Source organism: Pteropus medius, unplaced genomic scaffold, assembly GCF_902729225.1.
Source record: "Pteropus medius unplaced genomic scaffold, Ma_sr-lr_union100, whole genome shotgun sequence".
In the NCBI taxonomy this organism is placed as follows: domain Eukaryota; kingdom Metazoa; phylum Chordata; class Mammalia; order Chiroptera; family Pteropodidae; genus Pteropus; species Pteropus medius.
Window position 1 is genome coordinate 2,147,568 of NW_024344437.1, and position 16,226 is coordinate 2,163,793.

Consider the following 16,226-nt stretch of genomic DNA (forward strand, 5'->3'; position numbering starts at 1 on the left):
GGAGAACATATTAGAATTGTACTTTCCTTTTTCCTGGAGGAAGGTGAGGGTGGGCATGGAAGCTAGGAAAAAGACACATGTTTGATCTGCATCTTAAACTGGCTGGACAAGAGGGCAAACACCTGAGAATAACTTCACAACTGACTTTGGAAGTGAGTGCCAAGAGGACAGGGTGCCACTGGGGAGAAGCAAGGCGATCTGGAAAAGGAGAGGGCGTGAGCCATGCTACAGTGGCTTGAAGAAGACTGAATAAGTGATGAAGAGATGCAGATAGCAATATAGGTCACTATTTCATGACTTTGATTATAAATCAAAGAATAATGGCAATTGTTTAAGCTTATAGTAAAGCCCAAAGAAATATTTTGGTATGCTGGAGTCTTGAATACTTTTGAGGCCGTGGAGCCAGTAGAGTTGAAGAGATTGAAGATTCAGGAGAGGACAGGCCACAATGCGGACATCTGCTGAGAAAGGAATTCAAGTGAGATTTGAGGGAAATGGTCCAGGATGCAAACAGCCTCTCGAGAATGAGATCTGTTGCCAACAAGTAAACAAGTTGTTAAGCAGTATCAGAGGCCCCGGTCACAAGTGTGTACTAGTCAGTTAGCAAACAGATTTTATTTTTTCTGGCAGCTCAGTAGCTTAGGCAGAGGAGTCGAAAGAATGGGGGCCGGCCTCTGCCTCTTCTGGTGGTTCCGCTGTAGAAAAGTGAATTCTGACTTCAGCCTAGTAGGTTAGTGTCGGTTATTGGCACCAGGAAATCAGCAACTCCTCTGGGCCACCAAAATGCACAGTGGGTATGATCAAGTCACAGGAAGACGGAAACTGGAATAGCAAGTAGTGTTTAAGCCAGAATGAGAAACCCAGTTTATATTACTATCTTGGAATTCAAGTTAATTTTCTCTCACTTTTGTGTAATTTGACAGGTAGCTTTTAAATATTGCCAGAAATATGGAAGTGACAAAGTACGAGTGATAACGCTGGTGAAGAATCGTGGGAAAGGCGGAGCTGTTAAGATGGTAATACATAGTTTCAACATTTTTATCTAAAATATAGAGAGATTTTGAACAACCTCTTTTGCAGACTATAGTACGTGTGTATTCTATAGTTGTATAGTTGAATATAAGTATTTCAAGTTAGTGGAAAATTACTTTTAATAATAACTTTATACGTATGTAAATATTTGGTCAAATCTGAAAATATCATGCCATATCTATAACATACTAGGTGATTTGGAGAAATACGTGTATCTTAATCAAAGTTTAAAATGTTACTGGTTACCTCTGTGTGTCTTTGATAGAGTCACTGGATAAAATTATGTGCTTTTTTTTTTTCGATTTACCAAATGCATTTGTGTATTAAATTTTACCTATATGAAGGCACTATGCTGAGTATTATAGCACAAACTAAGAACAATCTGATGTGGGTCTATCCTGTTGAAATTTACAGTCTAATAGAAAAGGTGATTATACTTAGGCGAAGGGCTATAGAAATTCCAAGAAAGAAGCAGTTACTTTCAGTTGAGGCATATTAGGTAGGAATCAAGATACACTAACAAAAAGACCAAAAGTCAAGATATATGAAAGAAAATCCAAATCATACCCTAAATGACTTAGAGTTTTATATATTTATTTTGCACCCCCTGCCCCGTAAAAGAAGTCTAATGATATAGACAATCCAGGACTTGTTCAGCAACTCCATGGTATCATCAGAAACCCAGCTCCTACCTTTTCACTCCCTTTTCTTCATGTACACAAGGTGACTCCTGGAGAACCAACTAGCACATCCACAAGAAGACAAGAAGAAGGGCAGAGGGCAGAAGAGGCATGCCAGCTGGTTCGCCCCTTTTTAAGGAGTTTTCTCAGAAGCTCCACCCAGTGACTTGACTTACTGAAATCTCACTGGCCATAACAGTGTCACAGAGCACTCCTGTTTCCAAGGGAGGTTAAAAAATGTTCTAACATATTTATTCCTGACTAAATCAGGGTTCTATTAGTGACAAAGAAGGAAAGAATAGGTATTGGGATAGGTAACTCGTAGTCTCAGGCACATGAGAAAAATAGCAGACTTCACAAAGATGGCATTGCTGAGGCCAGGCCTCCACTGATGGTGAATGCTGCCTGCCACATGTTTACTGGTTACTTTCAGCTGGACAGTAAATTAATCACTTCAACATAATTATCTCATTTAATCCTCCTCATGTTGTCTCATGAGTTAGGTCCTATTATTTTGATTATCTAGATGAGGCAATTGAGGCATCAATAGGTAGCATAACTTACTCAAGGTCACATAGATATTAAGTCAAGATTTGGATTAGGTCAGTTTAACCCTGAACTCCACGTTCTTTCCCTCTCTCATATTGTATGGAGAAAGGGTTGAGAGAAGAGCATGCTGGTCAGCAAAGCAAGGAAGGACAGAAGTAGGAACTCTTGTATTAGAAACAGTGAATTTGCTCTGACTAGATCGCAGAGTAAGAAAGAGAAAAAAATAGGATTGATGCAATATCATCGTGAGCTTTATTTTTATTTTTATTATTATTATTATTATTTTTAATGCCTACAGCACCTGGTCTTCCTGGGTGGTCTCCTATCTAAGTACTAACCAGGCCCGACCCTGCTTAGCTTCTGAAATCAGACGGAATCGGGCTTGTTCAGGGTGGCATGGCCGTAGACTCGTGAGCTTTAAATACATTCATTTGCTTATTATTCAGCCAATGTTGGAGTTTCTGCTATATGTTAGGTACTTCATTAGAGATACGGAGATGAAAGAGACCTATCTCATCCTTGAAGATGTAACAGTTAACTATTGTTATAAATGCTATAATAGAAGTGTAAGCAGAACGTTGGCACCACCTCCTGCCTGGGAATTGCAGCAAAGGTTTCCCACGGGAGGTAAATTCCGAATGAAGTCTTCAAGGAGGATTAGCAATTATCCAGGCAAAAGCTGGGACAGGGAACTTGCAGAGAAGGGATGTGACCAAAGCCACAGTAAAGGAACTCTGAGTGGTACTAGTGACTTGACTTTATGGATAAGGCCAGAGGGTAGGTGGATTCAGATGATGAACTTTAGGCTAGGGACTTTTGGACCTTAATCATGGTCAGAGCAACACCAGCCAGTATAGTAGTTTAGGCAAGATATAATGAATATTATTTGGATTATAATAGTGACACACAGAAAAAAGATAAATTTAAGAGGTATTTAGAATGAGACAAAATTGGATCAGGTGATGAGGGAGAGGAATTAGTTATCAATGGCCTTGTGTAACACTGGAGGAGGAGCTGGTTTAGCAGACAGTATGTTGAGTTGAGTTGGAGCCATATTAAATTCGAGGTACAAGATAGTGGTATCCAGAATCGCTTTGGAGAAAGGAGGTGAGTGAGTCATCCACATACATCAGATGATAGTTGAAGCCATTAAGTTGGCAAGGAAGAGGGAATAAAAAAGGGCCAGGAACCAAATCTTGGGGAAATGAGGCACATGAGGAGGAAGAAATATCCTTCGGTCAGAGGGGATGAGGTATGACTGAATGGCAGTAAAATGAAGGTCATCGATGATTGATGGTAGAATGGGGAAGTGGCAGGCGTTAAAGAACCTCTCTTTTAAAAAATAGATGAGGCTATTTAAACAATTTGGAGGGCCAAGGGCAGTTTTTCATTAATGTTAAATAATAATCTCTATTTTACCTTTATCACGTGTCACATATCCTTTTTTTCTTTTTTTCATTTCAGACCCTAGTGACAGATTTTGTACCTTGTAATGTTTTCGCTTTTCTAAAACTTCATATATGGTGTTCAGGTGTTAAATATAAAATTTTCATTTCATTTTTTAAATCATTCTAATGGGTATGATAAACATCACAGCTACTAATTAGTGGACCTATACCGTAGAATAAATGATCAAATTTCTAAGGTATATACATTTGTATATATCTTATCTATATTCACACTCAAGTGATATCAAAGCTATATTTCACCTAATGAAACCATAAATGTTTACACTTAAGAAACCATGAATTCACTTAAATGAGTCATGAAAATTAAGAGTTGATATGTAGTTTATTTCTATTTGAAATATACACTCATAGAGCCATATTTTGCCCAAAAGACCAATCAGTTCAAATTTGAGTGGTGTAATTTTGCTAAGTATCAGATGCCTCAAATAACATAAAATAGTATTTGGATATATCCATACTTCCCAGATTTTAGTGACAGCCCATATTTCTTTATTCAACAGTTAATTTAAAATACTTTAGATTTCAAATAAAGAACACAAAATCATCTATCATGATGCATTTCACAGCAAATTTATATGTATTTGTGCCACTTATTCATAAATACACTCTTCATGTGCTGTCCTAAGTGGCCTTGGTGCCATTTAAGCGCCGTGATATGTGCATGCTACACATATGCGTGTGTGTACTGCGTATGTACTGTGAATGACAGGTATTTTACTTTTTTAATTTGCCTAAATCTGTTTTCTTATCTTGATATTTTCTAAGATATTAGTAGTATGACCCCCCAAAGTTTTTAAAATTGTGAACTAGGCATTAGCTACATTTAAGACGATCTTATTAATGTAATTTGTTTTCAATGAACTTTGGCCTTCTTCTGCCATTTTATACCAAATATTTCACTCTTAGATATTTTAAGTAAAGCAGAACAGACTGATATGTTATTGAATTTAACCTTATTTTAAGGCAACTTTCTTTTAATTGTAATTTTTAAATGCAGGGCGTATTCAGTTCTCGAGGAGAAAATATCCTCATGGCAGATGCTGATGGAGCCACAAAGTTTCGCGATATTGAGAAATTAGAAAAAGGACTGAATGATCTACAGCCTTGGCCTGTGAGTATAGAGAATAATAGAAATGGTATTCAGTCAAGAATACAGAGGTTCTAAAGTAAAATGAAAATAGAGCTTATTTAAAAATTTAAAAACTAAGGGGTTTGGGGATGTGAAATTTTTGTATACAGAAGAGCTAATCATTTTATTATAAACATTCACTGATTTTCTGAGGTTTACTTGACAGTACTTATGGAATCTGGGCATCTCTCGATTTTTAATTGCTTAACTTATATTTTATCATCCATATGCAGCTAAAGCTTATTTAGAAGCATAGACTGAGACTCACATCTTTATGTGAAATGAAACTGCATCACAGCATCTTGTTTTTTGATGAAACAAACAAACAAGTAGCAACTACTCAAGAAAGATTATGTATAACTTCATGCCATAGCTTCAAAACGTAAAGTTTGACTTTGACTCAGCATAATGCACTTGAGATTCATTGATATTACTGATATTGATATTGATATCAATAATTTGATTCTTTTAACTGCTAAATAGTATTCCATTGTATGGGCATACCACAGCTTGTTTAATTATCAATTGTCGAAGGACATTTGGGCTGTTTTCTATCATTTGGCAATTACAAATAAAGCCAGTATCAACATTCATGGTTTTTTTTAAAAAAGTGGAGGGTGAAGAAAGAAAATCCTGGTGTCATTCCCACCTTTTAAAAGCCATTTAGAAAAAGAAGATGAATTTACCAAATTCTGAGCTCTTTACCAAATACTCCCAATCTGGAAAGAATCAGACTGAGAATGACTAAGCTCCTTTGGACAACATCAAACAATACACCTGCCTACCATCACGCAACGTCACAGGATTTCAGCAGAAGCAAGACAAATTGCTAGACCTTGTTGTTTTCAGGGCTTCAAGCTAAGTTTGGATCATAGGCCCATGTGATTCATTCCTCAGTGGAGTACACCCTTGACCCTTGCACAGGACACAAATCTCACAGCAGCAATGAACCCAAGTAACCTACAAAACTACATAGAGTTCTACGGGTGTTTACACCTCCCTACCCCGCTCCAGAACAATACATGGACCTTGAAACTCTAGGTCAAAGGGGAAAAAAAAGTAGGAGTATGTCAAGGAGAATTCACCTATACTGTATGAGAGCTAGCCATGTTAATCTCGGCAGCTACGCCAACACATTACTACAAAAAAGAATTAAGGTTTTATTCAAAAATAAAAAATAAACCCTATCTGAAATGTAATCTAAGAAAAAGGATAAAATAAATAAGCATTTTTGCTAAAGAAATAACATTTAAAAACAATAATTCAGCAACACAAACGTGAAGTTGAGGTGACAAAACAATAAAAAATGATTTTAAAAGAAAAATTGCAGAACTAAGAAAACAAATTGAGGCCAAATTAACATCAGGCCAGTACAACTATCCATGAATGAAATAGACCTAATTTAGCTATTATTATTATTAAATATTGGTTAAAATACCCCTATTCGTTATAGCAAAAACTAAACAATAAAAAAATAAAACACGTATAAAACCCATTAAAGCAAAACCCCCAAAACAAAATTAATAATTACAAAAACTCACCTTATATCCTTCTCTCTAGACATAATTATCTATTTATTTAATTTCATGGTTTGTGAAGTATTCTGTTTCTCCCTCCACTGTCACCCACTCCCCCTTTCTTCCCAGCAGTTTTTCTTTAAAGTTACTAAATGACTTAACTAATACAATTCTTTTTTATATCCCATACCCGTGCTATCCCTTTTACCAGTGCTATTCAAAACAGTAACTACTGGTCACATGTGGCTATTTACATTTAAATTAATTAAAGTTAAGTACAATTTAGTTCCTCAGTCTCACTGGCCACATTTCAAATACATCTGGCTTAGTAGCTACTTTATTGGCTCACACAAATATAGAACATTTTCATCATCACAGAAAGTTCTGTTGGACATTGCTATCTTGTGCCATATGATATGAAATTATTATTGGATATTTTACATGTTCACTCTTACTAAAAAAAGTATTTCTTCTTCCACCTCTTGGTAATCGTGATAAGCTAAAGGAAAAATTCAACTGATGAAGATGTTGGGTGTGATTTCTTTGTTTACCCCAGAGTACCCACAAGACTAGATAAACGTTTTTCCTGCATTATCCCTCTAGCTTGGGGAACCATAAGAGAGAGGAGGACCAGGGGGTCAAATTATTAGCACCTGATTTTATGTCATTCTGTAATAGGGCAAAGAAAAGTCAAATGGTTTAGCCAAAGTTAGGGGGCTAAATCAATAAGGCTAAACCAAACAATAAACAGGAAAAAAGTTGTCTTATGAATTCAGTTCCCTTTATACTACTCTGAAAAGGAAAGGTGTTCTGATACCACCTTTTTTCCTTATCATAATTCAGTTTACTGCATTGTTACTATAAACTGTTGAGTTTTAAAGGACTAAAGCATATGATTAGGATTAAGCTGTTAATTCATAACTTTGGTCTACCTCAAGATATGCTTAATTAAGAGTACAACAACACAATTTGAATTCATTTGAACTCAGTTTATTAAGAATTTTTGTCAATATGCATCATATGACACTTTTTGGAGAAGGCAAAAAGGAGGCAGATAAATGATAGGTAGTTTAGTTCCAAAACTGAAGTCTTTGACAATTACTTTTGAAGTGGGACCCCGTCTACTTATGATTCTGACAGAGCTAATAAAGTCAGTCATTGCTTTCAGAAAACTTACAATCTGAAGCTAATATGCCTAGAGGAATTAGAAGGAATCTTTTTGATTATGTAATCTAGACTTTTTGGCAGACTTTTCCCATAAAAGTCCATTTAGTAAATGTTTTCAGCTTTTAAAGCCATAAGTCTTTGTTGCAGTTGTTCAACTCTGGTTGTAGCACAAAAAGGAGTCACAGACAACACATAACTGAATGGCTATGCCTTTGTTCCAGTAAAACTTTATTTACAAAAATAAGGAGCAGGACAGATTTGAGCCATAGGATGTAGTTTGCACATCCTTGGTTTAATTCAGTCATTTAATATCAGAAACTTTTCATAACTAAGAAGTAGACTTTGAGTCTATGCTTGTGTAGCTCCTGTGATGCCCAGGCAGCCCAGGTTTCTCTTTACATTAAATGCAAATCTCTTTCCTTTTAATCAACACCTTTAGTTTGTTTTGTTTTTTGTTTGTTTGTTTTTGTAGCCACACAAAACAGTCTACTCCTTTTTGTGACAGCTCTTCAGAGAGTAAAAGCTGTTTTTCATTTGTCTTCTCTATTTTAGGCTGTTAATAATGCTTCCAGTTTTTAAATAGTGTATGTTTTTTTCTTATTATCCTGGTCATTTTCCACTGCAGATGCTTCAGTTGGTGTGAATCTGGTTACCACATGACATTGTTACTTCATTGGCCAACTCTTTTTCATGTCCATTGCCATTGAAACTTGTCTCCCCATCCTTACACTGGTATAGTTGTTTTCGTTTCTGTGTTTCTTTGCTTTGTTTTATTTAGGAATGGAAGTGTGGCTCTTTATCCCCGTTAGATGTCAGCATGTTCAATTTCAGTTTCTCAAGTTTCTTTTTCTGTCTTTAATGCAGTTGCTGTTTCCTTCTCACTTCATTTAAGCCACAAATTCCATAAGCATGCCTTCCATATATTTCCACAATAACAGTATTGACTAGAATAGTTGTAAAAATAATGAAACAGGAACATGGAATTCAAAGTGGTCAAGTCCCATAGTGGCTACCTAGCTGAGCCACTAGATGGCAGTAGTTAACTTAAGTGTCTTTTACAGTATTGATTTGACAGGCTCTCCTATATGTTCGTCAATGGATTCTAATATTTTCTTTCTTCTTGGCTGATTTTAATTGAACAAAAAGAAGTTTGCTACTACTTCTTACTTGTATTTCCTCTCAGAGTAGTCAGGTCGCAGATTCTGGTCTGATTATTTTTATGTGATAAACTTAGAAAAGTCATCTGTAATTCCTTTTGAAGATAATTGTTCTTTTAAAGTTTTAAACTAAATATACATAATTTAAGTAGAGTTTTGTATGACGAATAAAATAGGGATTTTCATTTAGTTCAAAACATATTATTTCTATTGTCTCGTGCAAAGTTTTTCTCTAAGCTTTTCAATTTCCTAGCCAGTCGTTATTCTTTTAATAAAAACGTGCTTGATTTTATAGTAATTTTTCTAAGCAAAATATATAATGATTATTTGTTTAGTGTCTTAACTATCCAAAATAGAATAAAAAATTCCTGAACAGGCAAAATAGATGACAAGAAGTCTGTACACCATAACCTTAGAGTAATTCCTCAGGCTATGAGTTGGATCTTAAATTCCCATTTAGACATAGTTCCAATAACCTTAGTTTTTAGGTTTTTAATACCACAAATGATTAAAGGTAACATGTGAAAGGGATATGGAGTAAAATTACATTAAGAAAAACTATAGGAAACATGTTAACCATATTAAGTGAGATGACTATTACACATAATTAAATGAAAAAAGCAAATTTTAAAATAGACCTAGGTTCAAATTTGATGTGAACTTGAGCAATTTAATCCATCTACTTCACTTTCCTCGTCTGACATAAGGACAGTGAGCCTAAATTCATAATCCTGAGGTAATGATGAAATTTTTAACTGTTTGTCTAGTGTTTAGCATGTGTTCAGCACTCAGTAACCATTACCTCGAAATTATTAACTTCAGTTTTTGTGCTTGATTTTCAGAGTTAATTCTAATGTTACTGTTTATGATTGTTAATGCAAATTGGACTTATCTAGTTCTTCAAGGCTGTTCCTTGTCTCTGAATTGAGAGAAAAGAGTTAACTAAAGAAGTACTAGGAAAAAGAGATTCTGGTTAAGCATTTCTTTCTAGAATACAGTACAGTAAGTACCACTTTTACCACTTAGCCAGTTGTCATAGTAACTAAAAATATTTATTTTTTTAATACCATAAGAAATCCAGTGATACTCTTAAAGAGACTTAAAAGAAAGAGACTCCATGTATACATATATTTTCTAATATGGACAGTTTTTAGAACAAGAATATCTTAGATTGCTGAACAGTAGCTAACTGTTCTAAAAGCTATTTAGATGAATTCTACCCAATGTTGAGATCAATATCAAAGATTCTGTTCTTACGTCAGAACTTCAGGTATACAAAACTCTCTTAAAAGCTTTTAGAGACTTATGGTAAAAAAAAAAAAAAAAGATTTTAAATGAAAGCTTTTGGTTCTGATTTGTTTTTAGTTTAATTAAATGATATTTACTCAGTCTCTGAAAGGTGAAAGGATGTCCTTTTTAATCTGTTGCTAGTAATGTTACTGCTCCTTACTTGCTATATACCATCTTGAACTTTTAATGTGGTTCTTCTTTAAGAAAACCATTCTTTCCCTTCTCAAAATACCTCTGCCAGGAAAAGAAGGAAAGAAATTATTCTTGCTATTATATAGTAAGTAAAGTATATAACAGGTAAGTTCCACAGAAAATATAGATGGGTAATAAAAATTCCCCAGATTTTACCTTTTTATTTAAAAAAAAAAAAAGAAATGAGATCACATGTAGTTATATTTTCCCCTTGACAAATTAGCAAATTTAAAATGAGAATAATTAGACCTGGCAAAATTTGATGAAATAGTCAGTCATACCCAGGAGCCTTTTAAATAATAATTTGGTCCATATACATTAAAAACATTCATTTTTAATTGATTATTCTACTTCACGACTCTTTCCAAAGAAAGAAAACCAAATGCAGTTAAGAGTTTTATATTCAAAATGTTCTTTTAGGCATTTTTAATAATAACATGAAATTAGAAATGGTCAACACATAGGCAAACAGTGAAAATGTGGCTGGTATATATGGTGAAATATATTGTCCTTACAATGAAGACAAAGAAAGACAGACATGCAATACTCCTATGACAAGTTCTCAGGAAACCTAAATCTTATCAAGCCTCTAACTCTAACAACCAGTTTACAGGAAATACATAGAACAAAGGAACATGTTAAATGTCATGAGAGAGATTCAATCAGTAAAAAAGAAAAAAATTTAAAAGACATAAGGGGAACTCATGGATAAAAGAAATGCCAACCAGTTCAAATGAGTTTTATTTGGCTCTTGATTTGAACAAACTGAAACTATTTATGAGATAATTGGGAAATATGAAAACTAAATATATATTTAATGGTGTTAAGGAATTATTAATGTTTTCAGTATGGTAAGGGTATTGTGATTGACATACATATTAATTTATAATATTTGATGCTTAGATTTGTTTTGGTGTGATCCTGATTTGGGTGAGGTGGTAGTGAGGGGCTTTAGAGATAGCAAGATCGGCGTTGGCCATGTGTTGATAAGTGTTGAAGCCAGGTTGTGGGTACATAGAGCTTCATTTTCTTATCCTCTCTACTTTGTGTGTATTTGGAAATACCCACAATAAAATATTTTAAAAAACCGAACTTGAATACAAGAAATTTTTAGGTTATTGTAAATGAAAAAGAGCATGATATATATGAGTATATTTCAGCTGTGGTTTCTTAAATACAGAGGGAAAAAAACCACAAGAAAATTAACAAAATGTTAGCAGTGGCTGCTTTTAGGTTGTGAGATTATGCATGAGTTTTCATAATAAAGTTTTATTGTATATGTAAATTTAAATGCTTGCCAATTTTTTTATAGTGAGCACTTTTAAATTGTATTTATTTTAGTGAATGGTTCCAAATTCAAATGGTATAAGAAGATATACATACAGTGAAACTAGCTCTACCCTTCATTTCTCAGTCAACCAGTTACTTCCAGAAATTACCAGTTTTATCTATTTCTTGTATATCCATCTGGAAGATGTGTATATTATTTATTTAAGCGTGCAAATTGTAATGCACCATACGCTATTTTGTTGTTTCCATTTACCAATTTATCTTGGAGATTGAGCCATTTGTATACCTCAGAGCACTTCCTCATTCTTTCACAGCTTCTTAGCTAGTCCCTTTGGATGGATAAACAATACTGAAATGATTAACCTTGCATGAATGTCAGTTTACACATAAGCAGATTTATTTATAGAAAGAATCACTAGTTGTGGAAATGCTACGTCAAATTTTATGTATATTTGTGATTTTGTTAATAGTTTTCAAATTCCTTTACATATAGTGTATGTAGGCACAGTATAATAAGAACTGATAGGTTTTATTTGCATTGCTCTTGGTGTAAGTGTGATTTGAGGATCTTTTCACTTAAGTTAAGAGCTATTTTCATTTCCTCTTTTGTGAACTCTCTGGTCATAGCCTTTGCCTCTTTTCCAACTGAGTTATCAAATAATTTTCGTAATAATTTATAGGAGCACATTATGCATTTTGGAAGTTAGCCTTTTGTCTTGGTAATATACATTACCAAGATTTTCCCCCAGTTTGTCTTTTAATTTTTAATGTTGTATTTTGGTTCTTTCACACAACAATTTTTTAAAAAAATTTTATTGTTAAATTGATCTATTCTTTTGAGTTGTGTGCTTTTGCCTTCCTTGAGATTTAAAATTTTTATTTCTGTTTTACACTTAAATATTTGATGTATCTAGACTGTATCCTCATCAGTATGAGGCTCAGGTCTGCTTCGATTTGGTTTCCAAATGGCTACCAAGATGCCCCACAGCATCTTTTTCCCACTGACTTGAAATGTCATCTTTATCATATTCTAAGTACTCGTGCGTTCAGTGTGTGTGTGTTACTGGCCTCTCCGTTCTGGTCCATGAATTTATCTGTTTACATTCCAGCACCTTATTAAATAATAGTTTTAATTATTGTGTCTTCATAATATATTTTGAATCCTCTGGAAATAGTCCTTCCTCACACTTAGAATTTTCCTGGCACTTCTTAGTTCTTTATTTTTCAATATTAACTGTCAAATCAGCTTCTCTAGTTCAATGAAAAAATTATTTTGGTATTTCTATTGTTATGGCCTTAAATTTAAAGGTTAACTTAGGGAACTTTGACTTTTTAATGCTGTCATCATATCCTCTCAATCCATGATCATGGTATGCCCTTCTGTGTGTTGGATTCTTTTGTTTCCCTTAGTAGCATTTACATGTTTTTTTAATTTAGATGTTGCTCCATTTCTTATAAAGTTTATTTCTAGATTTTTCTTTATTGATATTATAAGAAATCAATATACTAGAGCTCATCTCCTTTCCTATTTACCAATAGAAAATACTGCCTTTTCTTGCATTTTATCTTTTGATTATTGTTTGTATAGATAAAGGCTAAAATATTGTGTGCATGTATATATTTATTTGTGCCCACTCATCGTTTTAAATTCACTTATTTATATCACTTATTTTAGTAGTTTTTCAGTTGATATTCTTAGATTTTTTAGAATGTAATGATTATAAAATCACACCATCTACAGATAACTCTTCTTTCTAATTCTAATTTTTTTATATTAATATAGTACATTTAATTAGAAAAATTATTTAGATAGATGGATTTTGAAATAATACATGCCCCTTTTATTTATCCTTGAATAGTATCTTCTTAGTAAATACAGTTAGGCTTCTTGAAGCAGTACATATTATGAACTCCTCAGTAAACTTTTAAGGATATTTAATATTACTTTTCAAAAAATCAGTTTCTAAAATATAAGATATTTACATTGAAATAAATATTTTTATTAATGAAATTTAAATATTGAGACATTTTTAATTGCTTTTTCCTTTTTCATCAGGATCAAATGGCTATTGCATGTGGGTCACGAGCTCATTTGAAAAAGGACTCTATTGCTCAGGTGAGACTTTCATTAACTGGATAGATCAGTAGTTTTTTCCTTTTTTACATATACATTAGCGTGAAGTAAGCTTTCATGTTTAATCTCATAAAAATGAGATTCCTCTCAAAAGAAAACAAAATAACTTTCTTTTTGGAAAGTTTTTGAAGGACTAGCACATTTAAGAATTGATTTTTTTTTAACGAGTATACAATAAGAATGTAGACTTTGACTTTGGATGCAAGCAGCTCTTTTTGATATATTTTTTTAAGACACACAGAGTCTCCTTTCAGTTATGATATATGGCAAACTTTTCTAAATGATTCATTTTGAACCTATCAGTTTTTCCATATTGGCACACTTCAGTATTATATTTTGGGTTTCATTCAAAGTTAAAAGTTTTTTTTTTTAACTTTGTTCATCTTAGAAAAACACTACACCTTAAAATTTGACAAGTTGTAATTGCCCTTTCTGGAATATTAAAAAAAAAAATCACTGAAGACAATAAATTGTTCATTTTGTAATTTATAGATTAGGCTAGAAAAGCTGGAGTAACTTGAAGGAATAAATATTAAAGAATTATTCTATACTATGTTTTTTTTAATTAAAAAAAAATTTACCATTGACATAACAATATTATATTAGTTTTAGGTGTACATTGTAGTGATTCGGCAATGGTTTTTTTTAATTTTAATTATTTTTTTACTTAGAGATGGAAGCCTAGTGTATCAAGCCCAGTAATTATCCATTATTTTCTTACTATTCCTCTACTAGAGTAGTCAAATAGATCAAGAATAAAGCTGTATTTTTCAGTACAAGGTCATAATTATCTCAGGAGGTGTTTTTTTGTTTGTTTTGTTTTTTTAATGCATATTTCTAGGCTAGTTCCAGACACGCTGAATCAGACTCTGGCCATGGGACCAGGAGCCTGCATTTTTAACAATTTCCTTATGCATACCAGAGTTTGAGAACCAGTGGAATAAAAGATTGAACTTTTCCCTCAATGATTCTGAAGTAAAATATTAAGAAATTTTAATTTTTTTCAAGATAAACTGATGGCAAAGTCATAAAACCTTAAGGATTATGCTTAAATGTGGAAACCTACACTCTCCTTTTTTAAGAAATAAATTATTTAACATCTTCAGCATCTAGTCCAGTATTCTATATCTCTATGGACTTTCATTGGTATTTGAAAAAAATTAATCTATTAACCATAGAGAATATCATATTTTTAGAAATTTAAAACAAAGAATTTAGAGATTAGCTAGTCCAACTTCATCATTTTACTGATACATGAGAGATAAAAGAAATATATGTCCAAGATATTCAGCACATTAGTTATAATTATAAAATACTAAAAAGTATGAAATACTAAATTCCAACACTAGAAAATATATTTCCTCTGCATGAAATACCATGCAGACAATAAAATAGATGAAAATGGAAACTATATAACATGGGAAAATACCTAAAATAGTAGGTCATATAAAAAAAGTATGGTATTATAAATACAGTATAATTATATAAAAATATCTATGCAAATAGTAGCACTTAATGAAAATAGACTGATATTAATTTAATGGTTTTGTCAGTAAATTTTTTTCCTTTTTAAAACTAATAATGGGGGAGGAAGGATAATCTGCTTGGTGAAGGATAAAGCAAGGTTGGAGAAATAGGAAGCAGTAATTAAGAAGGTATTGAAGTAATCAGTGCAAGAGATAGTTGGGACCTGTGTTTATTGTGAGTGGCAATAGAAAGGAACTGTTTTTTTGGTTTTATTTTTAATGCTGTAAATTCTTTTCACTTAGAACTATTGAAAACTCTGACTTTTTCCTAGAATAGTATTTAAATGAGACTGTGCTATGGTCTAAATCTTTTACCCAGTTCTGGTTTTTGTCAGACATCAAGGGCTCTATCCCAGGGTCTGCGTGTTTATAATTAATATTTTCATGTCTATCCATTCCTCCTTCTCTAAAACTAAGTGATTGATTTAGTGCGTTTGGATCCCACAGGATTGGCTGCTACTCTTTTATTCTTATATAAAGAAAGAATAAACTGATCCACTGACTAGAGATCAGCAGTTGTCTGCTGCAGGTGCTATGTACAGCTGCTGCTCAGTAGGCTTGTAGTTCAAGTCTAGATGCTTTCATTGAACCCTATGTGACTTGTAGAAGGTTCTCTCCAAGAGACAACACACACATCTGCCACATGGCCTAGAAACCGCAGCATGACCTTCCATTTCCAAGCCACTTGGGTTCTCTCTTAACGTGTCATCGGTAATATAAACCTTTGTATGGTGGGCAGTGAAAAAGTTATAAAAGAATTAATAATCAAGATAATAAACAGCTACTTCAGTAGCTTAAATGCATAGTTCTTAGACTTATCTTTCCTACATAGCTGTATACACATTCTCACTTAACCCTGTTCTATTGCTCTCTTGGAAGATGAACGTGATACAGCACTGATGGGTCTTTTAGCATCCTTTAATGTGTTCATATTCCCATTTGTTCTGTATAACAGATGTAACGATAGTGTTTGTTATCTGGATTTTCTTGAATTTATCACTCTTAAAAGAGTCAAAATAGAATTCATTACTATCTATTTGACATCTTTAGATTTTCTTTGACAAGTCTTTGCTTAAGTCTTGAGACTTCTTTGA

At 33.2% G+C, this 16,226-nt stretch overlaps 1 protein-coding gene and 1 pseudogene across 7 annotated transcripts in view; one reads left to right on the forward strand and one right to left on the reverse strand.

Moving 5' to 3' along the window:
• ALG5 (ALG5 dolichyl-phosphate beta-glucosyltransferase) overlaps positions 1–16,226 on the forward strand; it is a 40,016-nt gene that overhangs the window by 8,465 nt on the left and 15,325 nt on the right. For all 7 annotated transcript variants that reach the window (XR_005654963.1, XM_039872980.1, XM_039872979.1 and 4 more), the window contains 3 exons: positions 924–1,016; positions 4,728–4,841; positions 13,529–13,588. Coding sequence is in view for 6 of the 7 variants with exons in the window: in XM_039872980.1 (XP_039728914.1) it covers positions 924–1,016; positions 4,728–4,841; positions 13,529–13,588 (267 nt within the window). In the remaining variant the exon portion in view is untranslated. The remainder of the gene's footprint in view (positions 1–923; positions 1,017–4,727; positions 4,842–13,528; positions 13,589–16,226) is intronic.
• LOC120610766 (uncharacterized) lies at positions 2,551–2,669 on the reverse strand (annotated as a pseudogene).